Here is a 23033-nt window from a genome sequence, read left to right on the forward strand (position 1 = left end):
CTTATCCTTAACTCTAAACCTAATCTTAACTCTATATCTAATCCTAACTCTAGCCTTATCCTTAACTCTAAACCTAATCCTAACTCTATATCTAATCCTAACTCTAGACCTAATCCTAACTCTAGACATAATTCTAAATCTAGACATAATCCTAACTGTGATCCTATTCCTAACTGAGATCCTAATCCTAACTGTGATCCTAATCCTAACCATGATCCTAATCCTAATTTATCCTTAACTCTAAACCTATTACTGACTCTATATCTAATCTTAACTCTAGACCTAATCCTAAATATATATATAATTCTAACTCTAGACCTAATCCTAACTCTATATCTAATCCTAACTCTAGACATAATCCTAACTCTAGACCTAATACTAAATCTAGACCTAATCCTAACTCTAGACCTAATCCTAACTGTGATCTGAATCCTTACTGTGATCCTAATCCTAACTCTAGACCTAATCTTAACTGTGATCTGAATCCTAACCTCGACCCTAATCCTAACTGTGACCCTAATCATAACTCTAGACTTATCCCTAACTCTAGACCTAATAATAAATATATATCTAATCCTAACTCTAGACCTGATCCTAACTCTATATCTAATCCAAACTCTAGACCTAATCCTAACTCTAGACCTAATCCTAACTCTAGACCAAATCCTAACTCTAGCCCTAATCCTATTTCTAGACCAAATCCTAATCCTAACTCTAGACCTAATTTTAACTCTAGACCTAACCCTATATCTAATCCTAACTGTAGACCTAATCCTAACTCTATATCTAATCCTAAATCTAGACCTAATCCTAACTCTAAACCTAATCCTAACTGTGACCCGAATCCTAACTGTGATCCTAATCCTAACTCTAGACCTAATCCGAACTGTGACCCTAATCCTAACTCTAGCCTTATCCTTAACTCTAAACTTAATCCTAACTCTATATCTAATCCTAACTCTAGCCTTATACTTAACTCTAAACCTAATCCTAACTCTATATCTAATCCTAACTCTAGACCTAATCCTAACTGTGATCCTATTCCGAACTGTGATCCTAATCCTAACTGTGATCCTAATCCTAACCATGATCCTAATCCTAATTTATCCTTAACTCTAAAACTATTCCTAACTCTATATCTAATCTTAACTCTAGACCTAATCCTAAATCTATATATAATTCTAACTCTAGACCTATCCCAAACTCTATATCTAATCCTAACTCTAGACATAATCCTAACTCTAGACCTAATCCTAACTGTGATCCTAATCCTAACTGTGATCCTAATCCTAATTTATCCTTAACTCTAACCTAATCCTAACTCTATATATAATCCTAACTCTATACCTAATCCTAAATCTAGACCTAATCCTAACTCTAGACATAATCCTAACTGTGATTTGAATCCTTACTGCAATCCTAATCCTAATTCTAGACCTAATCCTAACTGTGTTGTGAATCCTAACTGTGACCCTAATCCTAACTGTGACCCTAATCATAACTCTAGACTTATCCCTAACTCTATATATAATCCTAAATCTAGACCTAATCCTTACTGTGATTATATAATCCTAACTCTATACCTAATCCTAAATCTAGACCTAATCCTAACTCTAGACATAATCCTAACTGTGATCTGAATCCTTACTGCGATCCTAATCCTAATTCTAGACCTAATCCTAACTGTGTTGTGAATCCTAACTGTGACCCTAATCCTAACTGTGACCCTAATCATAACTCTAGACTTATCCCTAACTCTATATATAATCCTAAATCTAGACCTAATCCTTACTGTGATCTGAATCCTAACTGTGATCCTAATACTAACTGTGATCCTAATCCTAACTGTGATCCTAATCATAACTGTGACCCTAATCATAACTCTAGCTTTATCCCTAACTCTAGACCTAATAATAAATATATATTTAATCCTAAATCTAGACCTGATCCTAACTCTATATCTAATCCAAACTCTAGACCTAATCCTAACTCTAGACCTAATCCTAACTCTAGAACTAATCCTATCTCTAGACCTAATCCTAATCCTAACTCTAGACCTAATCTTAACTCTAGACCTAATCCTAACTCTAGACCTAACCATACCTCTATATCTAATCCTAACTCTAGACCTAATCCTAACTCTATAGCTAAGCCTAACTCTAGACATAATCCTAGCTATAGACCTTATCCTAACTGTGATCCTAATCCTAACCATCATCCTAATCCTAATTTATCCTTAACTCTAAACCTAATCCCAACTCTAAATCTAATCCTAACTCTAAACCTAATCCTAACTGTGACCCGAATCCTAACTGTGATCCTAATCCTAACTCTAGACCTAATCCGAACTGTGACCCTAATCCTAACTCTAACCTTATCTTTAACTCTAAACCTAATCCTAACTCTATATCTAATCCTAACTCTAGCCTTATCCTTAACTCTAAACCCAATCCTAACTCTATATCTAATCCTAACTCTAGACCTAATCCTAACTATATAAATAATCCTAACTCTAGACCTAATCCTAACTGTGATCCTATTCCTAACTGTGATCCTAATCCTAACTGTGATCCTAATCCTAACCATGATCCTAATCCTAATTTATTCTTAACTCTAAACCTATTCCTAACTCTATATCTAATCTTAACTCTAGACCTAAGCCTAAATCTATATATAATTCTAACGCTAGACCTATCCCAAACTCTATATCTAATCCTAGCTCTAGACATAATCCTAACTCTAGACCTAATCCTAACTGTGATCCTAATCCTAACTGTGATCCTAATCCTATTTTATCCTTAACTCTAACCTAATCCTAACTGTGATCCTAATCCTAACTCTAGACCTAATCCGAACTGTGACCCTAATCCTAATTCTAGCCTTATCCTTAACTCTAAACCTAATCTTAACTCTATATCTAATCCTAAATCTAGCCTTATCCTTAACTCTAAACCTAATCCTAACTCTATATCTAATCTAGACCTAATCCTAGCTCTAAACCTAATCCTAACTGTGACCCGAATCCTAACTGTGATCCTAATCCTAACTCTAGACCTAATACGAACTGTGACCCTAATCCTAACTCTAGCCTTATCCTTAACTCTAAACCTAATCCTAACTCTATATCTAATCCTAACTCTAGCCTTATCCTTAACTCTAAACCTAATCCTAACTCTATATCTAATCCTAACTCTAGACCTAATCCTAACTCTAGACATAATCCTAACTCTAGAACTAATCCTAACTGTGATCATATTACTAACTGTGATCCTAATCCTAACTGTGATCCTAATCCTAACCATTATCCTAATCCTAATTTATCCTTAACTCTAAACCTATTCCTAACTCTATATCTAATTTTAACTCTAGACCTAATCCTAAATCTATATATAATTCTAACTCTAGACCTAATCCTAACTCTATATATAATCCTAACTCTAGACATAATCCTAATTCTAGACCTAATCCTAACTGTGATCCTAATCCTAACTGTGATTCTAATCCTAATTTATCCTTAAACTCTAACCTAATCCTAACTCTATATATAATCCTAACTCTAGACCTAATCCTAACTCTAGACCTAATCCTAACTCTAGACCTAATCCTAACTGTGATCTGAATCCTTACTGTGATCCTAATCCTAACTCTAGACCTAATCCTAACTGTGATCTGAATCCTAACTGTGACCCTAATCCTAACTCTAGCCTTATCCTTAACGCTAAACCTAATCCTAACTCTATATCTAATCCTAACACTAGACATAATCCTAACTCTATATCTAATCCTAAATCTAGACATAATCCTAACTCTACACCTAATTCTAACTGTGACCCTAATCTTAACTGTGATCCTAATCCTAACCATGATCCTAATCCTAATTTATCCTTAACTCTAAACCTAATCCTAACTCTATATCTAATCTTAACTCTAGACCTAATCCTAAATCTATATATAATTCTAACTCTAAACCTAATCCTAACTCTATATATAATCCTAACTCAAGACCTAATCCTGACTCTATATCTAATCTTAACTCAACTAGACCTAATCCTAGCTCTAGACCTAATCCTAGCTCTAGACCTAATCCTAACTCTTTATCTAATCCTAACTTTAGACCTAATCCTAACTCTAGACCTAATCCTAACTCTAAACCTAATTGTAACTCTAGACCCAATCCTAAATCTAGACCTAATCCTAACTCTAGACCTAATAATAACTGTGATCCGAATCCTAACTGTGATCCTAATCCTAACTCTAGACCTAATACTAACTGTGATCCAAATCCTAACTGTGATCCTAATCCTAACTCTAGACGTAATCCTAACTGTGATCTAAATCCTAACTGTGACCCTAATCCTAACTCTAGCCTTATCCTTAACTCTAAACCTAATCCTAACTCTATTTCTAATCCTAACTCTAGACCTAATCTTAATTCTATATCTAATATAAAACTCTAGACCTAATCCTAACTCTATATCTAATCCTAAATCTAGACCTAATTCTAACTTTAGACCTAATCCTAACTGTGTTTCAAATCCTAACTGTGGACCTAATCCTAACTCTATATCTAATCCTAACTCTAGACCTAATCCTAACTATAGACCTAATCCTAACTCTATATCTAATCCTAACTCTATATCTAATCCTAACTCTAGACTTAATCCTAACTCTATATTTAATCTTAAATCTAGACCTAATTCTAACTCTTGACCTAATCTTAACTGTGATCTAAATCCTAACTGTGATCCTAATCCTAACTCTAGACCTAATCCTAACTGTGATCCTAATACTAACTGTGATCCTAATCCTAACTGTGATCCTGATCCTAACCATTATCCTAATCCTAATTTATCCTTAACTCTAAACCTATTCCTAACTCTATATCTAATTTTAACTCTAGACCTAATCCTAAATCTATATATAATTCTAACTCTAGACCTAATCCTAACTCTATATATAATCCTAACTCTAGACATAATCCTAATTCTAGACCTAATCCTAACTGTGATCCTAATCCTAACTGTGATTCTAATCCTAATTTATCCTTAAACTCTAACCTAATCCTAACTCTATATATAATCCAAACTCTAGACCTAATCCTAACTCTAGACCTAATCCTAAATCTAGACCTAATCCTAACTCTAGACCTAATCCTAACTGTGATCTGAATCCTTACTGTGATCCTAATCCTAACTCTAGACCTAATCCTAACTGTGATCTGAATCCTAACGGTGACCCTAATCCTAACTCTAGCCTTATCCTTAACGCTAAACCTAATCCTAACTCTATATCTAATCCTAACACTAGACATAATCCTAACTCTATATCTAATCCTAAATCTAGACATAATCCTAACTCTACACCTAATTCTAACTGTGACCCTAATCTTAACTGTGATATTAATCCTAACCATGATCCTAATCCTAATTTATCCTTAACTCTAAACCTAATCCTAACTCTATATCTAATCTTAACTCTAGACCTAATCCTACATCTATATATAATTCTAACTCTAAACCTAATCCTAACTCTATATATAATCCTAACTCAAGACCTAATCCTGACTCTATATCTAATCTTAACTCAACTAGACCTAATCCTAGCTCTAGACCTAATCCTAGCTCTAGACCTAATCCTAACTCTTTATCTAATCCTAACTTTAGACCTAATCCTAACTCTAAATCTAATCGTAACTCTAGACCGAATCCTACATCTAGACCTAATCCTAACTCTAGACCTAATAATAACTGTGATCCGAATCCTAACTGTGATCCTAATCCTAACTCTAGACCTAATACTAACTGTGATCCGAATCCTAACTGTGATCCTAATCCTAACTCTAGACGTAATCCTAACTGTGATCTAAATTCTAACTGTGACCCTAATCCTAACTCTAGCCTTATCCTTAACTCTAAACTTAATCCTAACTCTATTTCTAATCCTAACTCTAGACCTAATCTTAACTCTATATCTAATATAAAACTCTAGACCTAATCCTAACTCTATATCTAATCCTAAATCTAGACCTAATTCTAACTTTAGACCTAATCCTAACTGTGGACCTAATCCTAACTCTATATCTAATCCTAACTCTAGACCTAATCCTAACTATAGACCTAATCCTAACTCTATATCTAATCCTAACTCTATATCTAATCCTAACTCTAGACTTAATCCTAACTCTATATTTAATCTTAAATCTAGACCTAATTCTAACTCTTGACCTAATCTTAACTGTGATCTAAATCCTAACTGTGATCCTAATCCTAACTCTAGACCTAATCCTAACTGTGATCCTAATCCTAACTCTAGCCTTATCCTTAACTCTAAACCGAATCCTAACTCTATATCTAAATTTAACGGTAGACCTAATACTAACTCTATATATAATGCTAACTCAAGACCTAATCCTAACTCTATATCTAATCCAAATTGTATATCTAATCCTAACTCTAGACCTAATCCTAACTGTGATCCTTAGCCTAACTGTGATCCTAATCCTAGCTCTAGACTTAATCATAACTGTAATCCTAATCATAACTCTAGACCTAACCCTAACTGTAGCCTTAAACCAACCTTACCATAACTCTAATTATAACTCTAAAATATTTAAAACCTTCCAATAGTTATTACTTTAAACCTTGTGTATGACAAGTCATAATCCTGTCCATATAACAAGAGACTGTTTATCTCTCGGACAAGAAGCCCCTTCACTCTATTTGGCTCATTATTTATCTAACATAAGGATCAGACTGTAAGTGTCTAATACTAACTCTAGACCTAATCCTAACTCTAGACCTAATCCTAACTCTAGACATAATCCTAACTCTAGACCTAATCCTAACTTTGATCCTAATCCTAACTGTGATCCTAATCCTAATTTATCCTTAACTCTAAACCTAATCCTAACTCTATATATAATCCTAACTCTAGACCTAATCCTGACTCTATATCTAACCCAGCTAAACCTAGAACTCATTCTAAATCTAGACCTAATCCTAACTCTTTAATCCTAACTCTAGACCTAATCCTAACTATAGATACTGTGATCCTAATCCTAACTCTAGCCTTATCCTTAACTCTAAACCTAATCCTAACTCTTTATCTAATCCTAACTCTAGACCTAAGTCTAACTCTATATCTAATTCTAACTCTAGACATAATCCTAAATCTATATCTAATCCTAAATCTAGACCTAATTCTAATTTTAGACCTAATCCTAACTGTGATCGATCTGAATCCTAACTGTGAAAATAATCCTAACTCTATATCTAATCTTAACTCTAGACCTAATCCTAACCCTAGACCTAATCCTAACTCTATATCTAATCCTAAATCTAGACCTAATCCTAACTCTAGACCTTTATTTCACTGTGATCCAAATCCTAACTGTGTTCCTAATCCTTACTCTAGACCTAATCCTAACTGTGATCTGAATCCTAACTGTGACCCTAATCCTAACTCTAGCCTTATCCTTAACTCTAAACCTAATCCTAACTCTATATCTAATCCTAACGGTAGACCTAATCCTAACTCTATATATAATGCTAAATCTAGACCTAATCCTAACTCTAGACCTTAATCCTAACTGTGATCCTAATCCTAGATCTAGACTTAATCCTAACTGTAATCATAATCTTAACTTTAGACCTAACCCTAACAGTAGTCTTAAACCAACCTAACCATAACCCTAATTATAACTCTAAAATATTCAAAACCTTTCAATAGTTATTACTTTAAACCTTGTGTATGACAAGTCATAATCCTGTCCATATAACAAGAGACTGTTTATCTCTCGGACAAGAAGCCCCTTCACTCTATTTGGCTCATTATTTATCTAACATAAGGATCAGACTGTAAAGGTGTGCTTAAGCCAGATAAGGTATTGGCATCCTATTGCCAGCACTGTTCATTCATGCATGAGTCTATTGTATTATCTATCCTTTTAACATTTAACAGTCCATGTCCTTCAATATTACCTTTCTGTGATATATCATCATATTGCTCCTCCATGGGACTTGTGTAATATTCCAGGTTTTTAAAAGTCACATCAGAGGTGAATACTGTATGAAAAAGTATAGAGTAAAAATGTACTTCTTACCAAAAATGATACATATATATTAGTGATGGGATAGTGACTCTGATAACCTAGATATCTTAATATTCTTTACTAATTAGGTGCTAGCAAATCAAGAATGGCTCATAGATGTTTTACAAGGCAATTCTTAAATACTACATTTTTCTAGTACATTTACTACTCAGAGGAGACATAGTAGTCCTATGATTCAAGACATGAAACTAACATCTTGCTGAAAAAAAATGTGCTGCAACATCGCCACTAGAAAATGGCAAAACCCAAAAACAATTGTATTCTCCCCTATTAAGAGCAGCGAGTTGCAAGGTCTGTTAAATTAAAGTGAAAGCAGATGCTTTACAGCCATAACTTTCTAACCGAACAAATTACTGTGCAGAATACAGGAGCAACAAAAATATATTAAAAGCATTACAAACAAGCAAATTAAAATAAAACACCTTCATAAAGAAAAGAGTCCACTCCTAATGTGCGAAAAAACACAACTTTTAAAAAGTTCAACTTTAGTAAAATAAAAATAAATATGTGACAACCTCTCCAGCTTTGTAATAGCGAGATTGGCCCGTGAGACAAGATACTTCACAAAGGTAATCACGTTTTTTTAAAACCTGTATGCTGAGTTGAGGCTTTGGTAAAAAACCCAGACCTCACTTTGAGAATGTCCAAAAATCACCTGGAAAACTCAGGTGATGGAGGTGGCTTCTTAGGAGCCGATTTACCATTGTGTGGGCGGACATGAACCGTTGTAGTGGATCATGTCCGCCGCACATCGATAAATGCCGGCAAGCACTTCTAGTGAAATGATTGTGCAATGCCGCCCCCTGCAGATTTGCAACTGCTAGCAGGGGGTAGCAATCAACCAGATCGTATCTGATCTGGCGGATTGCTGTCTGCCGCCTCAGAGGTGGTGGACGAGTTAAGGAGCAGCGGCTCGTGCGGAAACAGCTGCATACAGCTCCATACGGGGCTTGATAAATCGTCCCCCTAGTCTGATGAGGTTATAGCCCGTACACTACACCAAGGGTGCGTAACTAGCAGACAAGTGGGAAGGAGGAACATGTACAAGCGTTTACAGCCCCATTCTGACCTCTGCAGCTGAAAGACGTGCAATTTGTACTACACAAAATAAATATCTACAATAAATCTCAGCATCCCTATCTGCTAACCCTTCACCCCTTATCCTACTCTACACATCTTCAATTTACTGTTTAATAACATTTGCTTTGTTTTCATGTTATTCTTTGTTGAAGAGATATCTAGATAGGTAGCGTACACATGCCGGAAGCACTGCATGACAGGAAATAGTGCTGCCATCTAGGGCTCTTGCTGATACATAACATCCTTTCAAAACTGCTGCTATAAAGTGCTGTGGACACATGCAACCCCCTGAGATTACATTCCTGCTTTTCAACAAAGGATAACAGGAAAACAAAGACAGTGTGATAATACAAGCAAACTGGAAAGTTGATTAAAAGAATATGCTGTATATCAATAACCAATGAATAAAATGTGGGTTTTGTGTCCCTTTAAGTATAATGCTGTTGCTTTAATTACTTTAACCTAAGATCATCTGAAATGTACTGTTTGTTACTCACTGCAGAGGACGGTTAATTCTACTCTAGCAAAAACTATATTTTATATGCTGGGAAGGAATTTCCTATAAACTGTAAATGAACAAGTGGAACAGAACTTTATTTACCTGATCGCTGCGACCCTTTAATCAGTTTGCTGTCAATCTCCTCATACACAGCATCATGAGACTCCGAGGGAAACTTCCAGGCAGCTGTTAAATGACACAAGAGGCAGGTGAGTTTAGTAGGGAGTAGCAAGCACAGTAAAAGCACATTTATGGCCCTGATAATGTGCTCTTGTAGCTGATACCCATGCAGGGGAGGTATAAGGAAGTCTAAGGAGAGAGTTAAACTGTGATAAGGAAAAGTATTACATTACAGGTACATTGTGGCCTCTATTTATCAAGCCGTCAACCGCAAATACGCTGGAATTCCGCAGCGTATTTGTGGCGAGCCTGATTCGCCTTATTTGTCAAAGGCAAAAGACCAGCAAAAGTAGAATATAGTGACGTAACCTACAATCCGCCGGACTCAGTCCGACACAGATCGATGCTTACGTCACTACAGATGTTCCGAATGCAAGTTCGGCACAATCTGACTACTTTTGGAAGTTATCAAATTCCTAGCAGGTACGCTCGGCACTTTTTCGTCCCAGCGTACCTGGTTTTCAATCCGCTGCCCTGGAGGCGGCGGATCCCATAGGAATCAATGGGAGTCTGACAGCAGCGAAAGCTCATGTTCGCTGCTGCCCGATATCCCATTGATTTATATGGGAAATGTCTACACCTAACACCCTAACATGTAACCCGAGTCTAAACACCTCTAATCTGCCCCCCCCTACACCGCCGCCACCTACATTAAACTTATTAAACCCTAAACCGCCACTCCCGGACCCCGCCGCAACTAAATAAAATGTTTAACTCCTAAACCACCGCTCCCAGACCCCGCCGCAACTAAATAAAATGTTTAACCCCTAAACCACCACTCCCGGAGCCCGCCGCCACCTACATTACATTTATTAACCCCTAATCTGCCCCCCCTACACCGCTGCCACTATATTAAATTTATTAACCCCTAAAACTAAGTCTTACCCTAACTCTAACCCCCCTAACTTAAATATAATTTAAATACATCTAAATAAAATTACTATTATTAATTATTCCTATTTAAAACTAAATACTTACCTGTAAAATAAACCCTAAGATACCTACAATATAGCTAATAGTTACATTGTAGCTATTTTAGGATTTAATTTTATTTTACAGGCAACTTTGTATTTATTTTAACTAGGTAGAATAGTTACTAAATAGTTATTAACTATTTAATAACTACCTAGCTAAAATAAATACAAGTTTACCTGTAAAATAAATCCTAACCTAAGTTACAATTACACCTAACACTACACTACAATTAAATAAATTAAATAAATTACCTACAATTACCTACAATTAAATACAATTAAATAAAATTAACTAAAGTACATAAAAAAACAAACACTAAATTACAGAAAATAAAATAAAAATTACAAGAATTTTAAACTAATTACACCTAATCTAAGCCCCCTAATAAAATAAAAAATCCCCCCAAAATAAAAAAAAGCCCTACCCTATACTAAATTACAAATAGCCCTTAAAAGGACATTTTGCGGGGCATTGCCCCAAAGTTAGGTTTTGCCCCAAAGTAATCAGCTCTTTTACCTTTAAAAAAAGAAATACAACCCCCCCAACATTAAAACCCACCCAAACCCCCCTTAAAAAAAACTAACACTAACCCCCTGAAGATCACCCTACCTTGAGCCGTCTTCACCCAACCGGGCCTAAGTCCTCAACGAAGCCTGGCGAAGTGGTCCTCCAGACGGGCAGAAGTCTTCATCCAATCCGGCCAGGAGATGTACTCCAGACGGGCAGAAGTCTTCATCCAGGTGGCATCTTCTATCTTCTTCCATCCGATGAGGAACGGCTCCATCTTGAAGACATCCGTCGCGGAGCATGCTTTGATCCTGACGAATAACGACGAATGACGGTTCCTTTAAATGACGTCATCCAAGATGGCGTCCCTTGAATTCCGATTGGCTGATAGGATTCTATCAGCCAATCAGAATTAAGGTAGGAAAAATCCTATTGGCTGATGCAATCAGCCAATCGGATTGAAGTTCAATCCGATTGGCTGATCCAATCAGCCAATAGGATTGACCTCGCATTCTATTGGCTGATTGGAACAGCCAATACAATGCAAGGTCAATCCTATTGGCTGATTGGATCAGCCAATCGGATTGAACTTCAAATGAAGGTGGCGATGGGCTCCGGGAGCGGTGATTTAGGGGTTAATAACTTTATGTAGGTGCGGCGGGGTCCGGGAGCAGCGGTTTGGGGGTTAATAACTTTATTTAGTTGCGGGGGGTTCCGGGAGCAGCGGTTTAGAGGTTAATAACTTTATTTAGTTGTAGGGGGCTCCGGGAGCGGCGATTTAGGGGGTTAATCAGTATAGTATAGTGTGGGTGTTTAGTGACAGGGTATCAATAAAGCTATAAAAAAGCCGAAGAGCAGCGAGATCGATGACTGTTAGTTAACAACAGTCCGCTGCTCTTCGCTCCGTACTTTGTGCGCGGCTTTTTGACAGCTTTTTTTATAATTTTGGAGAGCGTATTCAGGTCCGTGGCAGCGATGTTAGGCGAACTTAGGCGAGCGTATTGGTGCCGTTGAATGCAGGTAAGTTGATGGCTTGATAAGTTAACTAGAGGCCTATATCTCTAGTGACTCTTATTATAAAGGATCACATGACCTCACATGACTTCATGCATGAATAAAAGCTAGGAAACCATACAATGGCCTCTAGTTATGAAGCCGTCTACTTAGCTGCATTCGCCCGCCCAATACGCTCGCCTACCATCGCCGCCGCGGACCTGAATACGTTCGCCAAAGTTATCAAAAAAGCCGTCAAGAAGCCGCGCACCAAGTACGGAGCGATGAGCAGCGGACTGTTATTAACTAACAGTCATCGATCTCGCTGCTCATCGGTTTCTTCGCAGCTTTTTTGATAGCCTGTCACTAAGCACCCACACTAAACTACACTGTTTTACCCCCTAAACCGCCGCTCCCAGAGCCCCCCACAACTAAATAAAGTTATTACCCCCTAAACCGCCGCTCCTGGACCCCGCCGCCATCTACATCATACCTATTAACCCCTATCCTGCCCCCACTACACCGCCGCCACCTTTATTCAAGTTATTAACCCCTATCCTGCGGATCCCGGACCCCGCTGCAAATAAATTAATTGTTTAACCCCTAAACCGCCGCACCCGGAGCCCACCGCCACCTATATTAAAGTTATTAACCCCTATCCTGCCCCCCACTATACCGCCACAATCTACATTAAACTCATTAACCCCTAAACCGCCGCTCCCGGACCCCGTCGCAACTAAATTAAATGTTTAACCCCTAAACCGCCGCTCCCGGACCCCGCCGCCACCTATATTAAACTTATTAACCCCTAAACCTAAGTCTAACACTAACACCCCCCTAACTTTAATATTATTTTAATAAATCTAAATAAAACTTACTATTATTAACTAAATTATTTCTATATAAAACTAAATACTTACCTATAAAATAAACCCTAATATAGCTACAATATAACTAATAATTACATTGTAGCTATTTTAGGATTTATTTTTATTTTACAGGCAACTTTGTATTTATTTTAACTAGGTACAATAGCTATTAAATAGTTATTAACTATTTAATAGCTACCTAGTTAAAATACTTACAAAATTACCTGTAAAATAAATCCTAACCTAAGTTACAATTAAACCTAACACTACACTATCATTAAATTAATTAAATAAATTACCTACAATTACCTAAAATTAAATTAAATAAACTAAACTATAGTACAAAAAAATAAACACTAAATTACAGAAAATAAAAAAGAATTACAAGAAGTTTAAACTAATTACACCTAATCTAAGCCCCCTAATAAAATAATAAAGCCCCCTAAAATAAAAAAATATCCTACCCTATTCTAAATTACCAAGTAACCAGCTCTTTTACCAGCCCTTAAAAGGGCTTTTTGCGGGGCATTGCCCCAAAGTAATCAGCTCTTTTACCTGTAAAAAAAATACAATCCCCCCCAACATTAAAACCCACCACCCACATACCCCTACTCTAACCCACCCAAACCCCCCTTAAAAAAACCTAACGCTAACCCCCTGAAGATCATCCTACCTTGAGCTGTCTTCACGCAACCGGGCCGAAATCTTCATCCAAGTGGCGCAGAAGAAGTCCTTCATCCGGTAGAAGTCTTCATCCAGGCGGCGTCTTCAATCTTCAGCCATCTGGAGCGGAGCCATCTTCAAAGGAGCCAACGCGGAGCCATCCTCTTCAACCAATGACTGAACGACGAATGAAGGTTCCTTCAAGGGACGTCATCCAAGATGGCGTCACTCGAATTCCGATTGGCTGATAGGATTCTATCAGCCAATCGGAATTAAGGTAGGAAAAATCTGATTGGCAAATTCAATCAGCCAATCAGATTGAAGTTCAATCCGATTGGCTGATCCAATCAGCCAATCGGATTGAGCTTGCATTCTATTGGCTGATCGGAACAGCCAATAGAATGCAAGCTCAATCTGATTGGCTGATTGGATCAGTCAATCGGATTGAACTTCAATCTGATTGGCTGATTGAATCAGCCAATCAGATTTTATCTACCTTAATTCCGATTGGCTGATAGAATCCTATCAGCCAATCGGAATTCGAGGGACGCCATCTTGGATGACGTCCCTTAAAGGAACATTCATTTGTCGTTCAGTCGTCGGTTGAAGACTATGGCTCCGCGTCGGCTCCTTTGAAGATGGCTCCGCTCCGCTCTGGATGGATGAAGATTGAAGACTCCGTCTGGATGAAGACTTCTACTGGATGAAGGACCTTCTCTGCGCCACTTGGATGAAGATTTCGGCCCGGTTGGGTGAAGACAGCTGAAGGTAGGATGATCTTCAGGGGGTTAGCGTTAGGTTTTTTTAAGGGGGGTTTGGGTGGGTTAGAGTAGGGGTATGTGGGTGGTGGGTTTTAATGTTGGGGGGTTGTATTTTTTTTTACAGGTAAAAGAGCTGATTACTTTGGGGCAATGCCCTGCAAAAAGCCCTTTTAAGGGCTGGTAAAAGAGCTGGTTACTTGGTAATTTAGAATAGGGTAGGGCATTTTTTTATTTTGGGGGGCTTTATTATTTTATTAGGGGGCTTAGATTAGGTGTAATTAGTTTAAACTTCTTGTAATTCTTTTTTATTTTCTGTAATTTAGTGTTTGTTTGTTTTTGTACTATAGTTTAGTTTATTTAATTTAATTTTAGGTAATTGTAGGTAATTTATTTAATTAATTTAATGATAGTGTAGTGTTAGGTTTAATTGTAACTTAGGTTAGGATTTATTTTACAGGTAATTTTGTAAGTATTTTAACTAGGTAGCTATTAAATAGTTAGTAACTATTTAATAGCTATTTTACCTAGTTAAAATAAATACAAAGTTGCCTGTAAAATAAAAATAAATCCTAAAATAGCTACAATATAATTATTAGTTATATTGTAGCTATCTTACGGCTAGATTTAGAGTTTTGTCGGTAAAGACCCGCGTAGCTAACGCTGGCTTTTTTCTGGCCGCACCTTTAAAATAACTCTGGTATTGAGAGTCCACAGAATCGCTGCGTTAGGCTCCAAAAAAGGAGCGTAGAGCATATTTAACGCAACTTCAACTCTCGATACCAGAGTTGCTTACGGACGCGGCCAGCCTCAAAAACGTGCTCGTGCACGATTCCCCCATAGGAAACAATGGGGCTGTTTGAGCTGAAAAAAACCTAACACCTGCAAAAAAGCCGCGTTCAGCTCCTAACGCAGCCCCATTGTTTGCTATGGGGAAACACTTCCTACGTCTGCACCTAACACCCTAACATGTACCCCGAGTCTAAACACCCCTAACCTTACACTTATTAACCCCTATTCTGCTGCCCCCGCTATCGCTGACCCCTGTATATTATTTTTAACCCCTAATCTGCCGCTCCGTAAACCGCCGCTACTTACATTATCCCTATGTACCCCTAATCTGCTGCCCCTAACACCGCCGACCCCTATATTATATTTATTAACCCCTAATCTGCCCCCCACAACGTCGCCTCCACCTGCCTACACTTATTAACCCCTAATCTGCCGAGCGGACCGCACCGCTCCTATAATAAAGTTATTAACCCCTAATCCGCCTCACTAACCCTATAATAAATAGTATTAACCCCTAATCTGCCCTCCCTAACATCGCCGACACCTAACTTCAATTATTAACCCCTAATATGCCGACTGGAGCTCACCGCTATTCTAATAAATGTATTAACCCCTAAAGCTAAGTCTAACCCTAACACTAACACCCCCCTAAGTTAAATATAATTTTAATCTAACAAAATTAATTAACTCTTATTAAATAAATTATTCCTATTTAAAGCTAAATACTTATCTGTAAAATAAACCCTAATATAGCTACAATATAAATTATAATTATATTATAGCTATTTTAGGATTAATATTTATTTTACAGGTAACTTTGTATTTATTTTAACCAGGTACAATAGCTATTAAATAGTTAAGAACTATTTAATAGCTAAAATAGTTAAAATAATTACAAATTTACCTGTAAAATAAATCCTAACCTAAGTTACAATTAAACCTAACACTACACTATCAATAAATAAATTAAATAAAATACCTATAATTATCTACAATTAAACCTAACACTACACTATCAATAAATAAATTAAATACAATTCCTACAAATAAATACAATGAAATAAACTAACTAAAGTACAAAAAATAAAAAAGAACTAAGTTACAAAAAATAAAAAAATATTTACAAACATTAGAAATATATTACAACAATTTTAAACTAATTACACCTACTCTAAGCCCCCTAATAAAATAACAAAGCCCCCCAAAATAAAAAAATGCCCTACCCTATTCTAAATTACTAAAGTTCAAAGCTCTTTTACCTTACCAGCCCTGAACAGGGCCCTTTGCGGGGCATGCCCCAAGAAGTTCAGCTCTTTTGCCTGTAAAAAAAAACATACAATACCCCCCCCCCCCAACATTACAACCCACCACCCACATACCCCTAATCTAACCCAAACCCCCCTTAAATAAACCTAACACTAAGCCCCTGAAGATCTCCCTACCTTGAGTCGTCTTCACCCAGCCGAGCCAAATTCTTCATCCAAGCGGAGCAAGAAGAGGTCCTCCATCCGGTAGAAGTCTTCATCCAAGCGGGGCAGAAGAGGTCTTCCATCCGATTGAAGTCTTCATCCAAGCGGCATCTTCTATCGTCATCCATCCGGAGCGGAGCGGCAGCATCCTGAAGACCTCCGACGCGGAACATCCATCCTGGCCGACGACTGAACGACGAATGACGGTTCCTTTAAATGACGTCATCCAAGATGGCGTCCCTCGAATTCCGATTGGCTGATAGGATTCTATCAGCCAATCGGAATTAAGGTAGGAATATTCTGATTGGCTGATGGAGTCAGCCAATCAGAATCAAGTTCAATCCGATTGGCTGATCCCATCAGCCAATCAGAATATTCCTACCTTAATTCTGATTGGCTGATAGAATCCTATCAGCCAATCGGAATTCAAGGGACGCCATCTTGGATGACGTCATTTAAAGGAACCGTCATTCGTCGTTCAGTCGTCGGCCAGGATGTATGTTCCGCGTCGGAGGTCTTCAGGATGCTGCCGCTCCGCTCCGGATGGATGACGATAGAAGATGCAGCTTGGATGAAGACTTCAATCGGATGGAAGACCTCTTCTGCCCCGCTTGGATGAAGACTTCTACCGGATGGAGGACCTCTTCTTGCTCCGCGTGGATGAAGAATTTGGCTCGGCTGGGTGAAGACGACTCAAGGTAGGGAGATCTTCAGGGGCTTAGTGTTAGGTTTATTTAAGGGGGGTTTGGGTTAGATTAGGGGTATGTGGGTGGTGGGTTGTAATGTTGGGGGGGGGAATTGTATGTTTTTTTTTACAGGCAAAAGAGCTGAACTTCTTGGGGCATGCCCCGCAAAGGGCCCTGTTCAGGGCTGGTAAGGTAAAAGAGCTTTGAACTTTAGTAATTTAGAATAGGGTAGGGCATTTTTTTATTTTGGGGGGCTTTGTTATTTTATTAGGGGGCTTAGAGTAGGTGTAATTAGTTTAAAATTGTTGTAATATATTTCTAATGTTTGTAAATATTTTTTTATTTTTTGTAACTTAGTTCTTTTTTATTTTTTGTACTTTAGTTAGTTTATTTCATTGTATTTATTTGTAGGAATTGTATTTAATTTATTTATTGATAGTGTAGTGTTAGGTTTAATTGTAGATAATTATAGGTATTTTATTTAATTTATTTATTGATAGTGTAGTGTTAGGTTTAATTGTAACTTAGGTTAGGATTTATTTTACAGGTAAATTTGTAATTATTTTAACTATTTTAGCTATTAAATAGTTCTTAACTATTTAATAGCTATTGTACCTGGTTAAAATAAATACAAAGTTACCTGTAAAATAAATATTAATCCTAAAATAGCTATAATATAATTATAATTTATATTGTAGCTATATTAGGGTTTATTTTACAGGTAAGTATTTAGCTTTAAATAGGAATAATTTATTTAATAAGAGTTAATTAATTTCGTTAGATTTAAATTATATTTAACTTAGGGGGGTGTTAGTGTTAGGGTTAGACTTAGCTTTAGGGGTTAATACATTTATTAGAATAGCGGTGAGCTCCAGTCGGCAGATTAGGGGTTAATAATTGAAGTTAGGTGTCGGCGATGTTAGGGAGGGCAGATTAGGGGTTAATACTATTTATTATAGGGTTAGTGAGGCGGATTAGGGGTTAATAACTTTATTATAGTAGCGGTGCGGTCCGCTCGGCAGATTAGGGGTTAATAAGTGTAGGCAGGTGGAGGCGACGTTGAGGGGGGCAGATTAGGGGTTAATAAATATAATATAGGGGTCGGCGGTGTTAGGGGCAGCAGATTAGGGGTACATAGCTATAATGTAGGTGGCGGCTCTTTGCGGTCGGCAGATTAGGGGTTAATTATTGTAGGTAGCTGGCTGCGACGTTGTGGGGGGCAGGTTAGGGGTTAATAAATATAATATAGGGGTTGGCGGTGTTAGGGGCAGCAGATTAGGGGTACATAAGTATAACGTAGGTGGGGGTCGGCAGATTAGGGGTTAAAAAAATTTAATCGAGTGGCGGCGATGTGGGGGGACCTCGGTTTAGGGGTACATAGGTAGTTTATGGGTGTTAGTGTACTTTAGAGTACAGTAGTTAAGAGCTTTATGAACCGGCGTTAGCCCAGAAAGCTCTTAACTACTGACTTTTTTCTGCAGCTGGAGTTTTGTCGTTAGATTTCTAACGCTCACTTCAGACACGACTCTAAATATCGGAGTTAGAAAGATCCCATTGAAAAGATAGGATACGCAATTGACGTAAGGGGATCTGCGGTATGGAAAAGTCGCGGCTGAAAAGTGAGCGTTAGACCCTTTTTTGAATGACTCCAAATACCGGTGGTAGCCTAAAACCAGCGTTAGGAGCCTCTTTTCACGGCTACCGCCAAACTCCAAATCTAGGCCTTAGGGTTTATTTTACAGGTAAGTATTTAGTTTTAAATAGGATTCATTTAGTTAATACGAGTAATATTATTTAGATTTATTAAAATAATATTTAAGTTAGGGGGGTTAGGGTTAGTGTTAGACTTAGGTTTAGGGGTTAATAATTTTAATATAGGTGGAGGCGGTATAGGGGGGCAGGATAGGGGTTAATAAGTTTAATATAGGTATCGGCGGGGTCCGGGAGCGGCGGTTTAGGGGTTAAACAATTTATTTAGTTGCGGCGGGGTCTGGGATCCACATGATAGGGGTTAATAAGTTTATGTAGGTGGAGGCAGTATAGGGGGCGGCAGATTAGGGGTTAATATGTATAATGTAGGTGGCGGCGGAGTCTGGGAGCGGCAGTTTAGGGGTTAACATGTTTATTATAGTTGTGGTGGGCTCCGGGAGCAGCGGTTTAGGGGGTAATAAATGTATTTAGTTGCGGCGGTGTAGGGGTGGCAGATTAGGGGTGTTTTGACTCGGGGTACATGTTAGGGTGTTAGGTGTAGACGTTTCCCATAGGAATCAATGGGATATCGGGCAGCAGCGAACATGAGCTTTCGCTATGGTCAGACTCCCATTGATTCCTATGGGATCCGCCGCCTCCAGGGCGGCAGATTGAAATCCAGGTACGCTGGCCCGGAATAGTGGCGAGCGTACCTGGTAGTAGTTTGATAACTACCAAAAGTAGTCAGATTGTGCCCAACTTGCGTTCGGAACATCTGTAGTGACGTAACCATCGATCTGTGTCGGACTGAGAACGGCGGATCGAAGCTGACGTCACTATATTCTACTTTTGCCGGGCAGTAGGGGTTGATAACTAAGGCGAATCAGCCTCGCCACAAATACGCTGCGGAATTCCAGCGTATTTGTGGTTGACGGCTTGATAACTAGAGGCCAATAACTCACTTCTCACATGCTTTTTACGTTTATTTGTAGGTCAGTAAAGCACCCGTACCTTATATTGGGAGAGCTCAGCATTGTTATTTTAATCTACAGTATTAGAAATGTATTTTCCAGCACATGTTCACTAAATTTGTGGACTTTTCCAATTCTACAACATTAACATCTTGAAAAGCTATAATGATCTGTTTTCAGTGAGATATTGGCTGTGTGCATGACTTTTATTCAATGGTTTTCTTATACAGCCAATGAATTATATTTTGTTAAATAAAACGTTAAAAACAAAGTTTAAATCACATGTTTATCTTTATCAAATTTCTATTACTGTAAGAAGATGGCGACATGAGTTTCTAGATATTGTAAAACTTGATTTTTCATAACATGATTTTTGTCTTCTGTAAAAAGACAGAACGACAAAGGGTTAAATCTCAATCACGGAGAAGTGATTCCAGATAGAAATCTCGTTTAAAAAGAAGAATTACTGTAATTAACGTTAAAAAAATGTATGAAAGAAACAGAAATATTTAAAGATTGCAGTCGCCAAACAGTATTTCTATATATTGTGCTCATGATTCTGTTTTCTCACATTTACTGTAGATCTTACTTGATGTACAAGATGTAAAGTATATGTCTATTAAATACATACGCATGTGCAAATCTCTATACCACCTACTAGCAACAAACTGCACAATAGTGATAAGTATAGGTTTAATGAATCTAGAGCTTATATTCATGTCTACATCTAATGTGGCACCTTAGACCATTTCAGAGTGTATTGCATATGCACAAGAGATATTTGGTAATACAGAAACAGTGTTATTAATTTGAGATTGCTCCAAAGTCGTAAGATTTGAATGTACCCTATTATTTATGCTGTATATTGTGTTTATCTGTATTTTGCAGCTTTATTAAACTTATATCAATAAGGCTTTAAAAAGAAATCTGAAAATCTCTTGAGCTGCCATAAGGAGTTTTCAATCTTGAATTTGATTTTTTGGGATAGGGGCAGGGAACAGACAGCACAATTTAAATAGTTTAGTAAGGTTAAGTTGTCTGGCATAAAAACTCACCTTTCTTGTAGTGATTGAGATACTTCACCAGGACTCCTAATATAATGATACTCACACCAAGTAAACTCCCCAATATAACAGGTATAACAATAGGGGACCGGTATGGGCTAGGGGCCACTGTGATAGCTCGCTCTGAAAAACAAAAATAACATTTTTATATGATAGAGTCCAGTAGTAGCAACACTCAGTATGTGAGCCTGGCTTGGGTCACTAAGAAGAGAACATATTAATTCTTAATAACAAACTTTCTATCCTTATTGGGTTCATAACTTGGAATCTAAGTGAAACTGACAAATACAACAGACATTTGGCAGATCTAAATATTGCATTACAGGGCTTCATATTGTACAGTATAAAATTAAAATAAACATTTAAAATGTAAAAATAACCTTTGTATTCAGATCCTGATGAGTTTTGAAGTTCATAGAACCTCCAACATACATTTGTAATAAAGGCCAAGACTGGAGGATAAGAGGACACCTCTATAACAAACAATTAGTCATTTTATGACCAATTGCCAGAGATTTACATCCAACTCATCACAAGGACAGAGAACTAAAGAACAATATCCCAGATCCACCCCTCCTCTCATACAGAAAACCCCCAAATCTTAAAAAAGCTAATCAAATCTCACACCCACAATAAAAGGCACAGCTCCCTGCAACCAGAAATGAGACAAAACCAAACCTCAGATCCTAGCAATAGAGACAATCTCATGTAGAACAGGAACACAAAATCCAGGGATGTTCTACTTTCTTCTCATCAAATGCTGTGTACCTCATAACATTTAACAAATGCATAAATGGGGGACACTAAATTAGAGAAAAGGGACAACCACTCAGGAATAGAATAAATCTCTGCCTCTTCATAAACACCAACAAAATAACAGATACACCGGTATGGTAAACATTTCAACAGATCAAATCACAACTTCCAATATTTAAAAATAACATAACTGATAGGGAACTTCAGATCCCATAGGGAAAGAAGGATTTGGGAATACAAATTCATGTCTGTTTGATTCTGGGTGGAACCTATGGTTTTATGAACTCATATTTTCTAAGGACATGGCAAATCCACTCATTTCCTGATATTAAAACTTTCACTCAGAACTATTTAATCGTGCACATGACTGGTACAATACCCCATCAAGTGGAGACAGACAGCCTCTTCACACATAAATTACACCATCATACTGCACTCTATTGGCCAGATTATGAGTAGAGCGTTAGTTTGAGCTCCCCCTCATGCATTAACTCCACTAAAGGTAAGCTTTTTGTGTGTGTCCGGTAGTGCGCGCATTATAAGATGAAAATAAAAGTTTTTGCAAAAAGCCGCAATTTGAACAGCGCTAACATATTCTCACCATAGACTTCAATGTAACGCAAAAAGTGGAAAATAAACCTAACACCCTGACTTGCACACAAACCAGATCTAATATTTTCAAGTATGCTAGCTCGACATGAAATATTAATATTTCATATTCTAATGTTCTTTACGTAGAAGATTATGTTCTATTTATGCATATACACACTTAGAACATATTCCCTTAAATGCGGTACATTAGAATGTAAAATATTTACAGTAAATACATAGTAAAACGCTGTTAAATCTGCATATTGCATAAATATGATTTTTACATGTTTTCAGCAACTTGACTACAAAGAGTTCCATTGCACTTATATATGTATTTCTATTTATATGTTTTCATATGTACTTATGTGTTTATATGTGTAT

At 37.4% G+C, this 23033-nt stretch overlaps 1 protein-coding gene across 1 annotated transcript in view; it reads right to left on the reverse strand.

Annotated features, from left to right (window-relative positions):
* LOC128640568 (scavenger receptor cysteine-rich type 1 protein M130-like) overlaps positions 1-23033 on the reverse strand; it is a 296798-nt gene that overhangs the window by 14688 nt on the left and 259077 nt on the right. Inside the window, exons 14-16 of the mRNA XM_053693039.1 lie at positions 21297-21428; positions 9792-9875; positions 7980-8063 (exon numbers count right to left, since the gene is read on the reverse strand). Of these exons, the coding sequence (XP_053549014.1) occupies positions 7980-8063; positions 9792-9875; positions 21297-21428 (300 nt within the window). The remainder of the gene's footprint in view (positions 1-7979; positions 8064-9791; positions 9876-21296; positions 21429-23033) is intronic.

Source organism: Bombina bombina, chromosome 9 (assembly GCF_027579735.1).
Source record: "Bombina bombina isolate aBomBom1 chromosome 9, aBomBom1.pri, whole genome shotgun sequence".
Classification (NCBI taxonomy): Eukaryota; Metazoa; Chordata; class Amphibia; order Anura; family Bombinatoridae; genus Bombina; species Bombina bombina.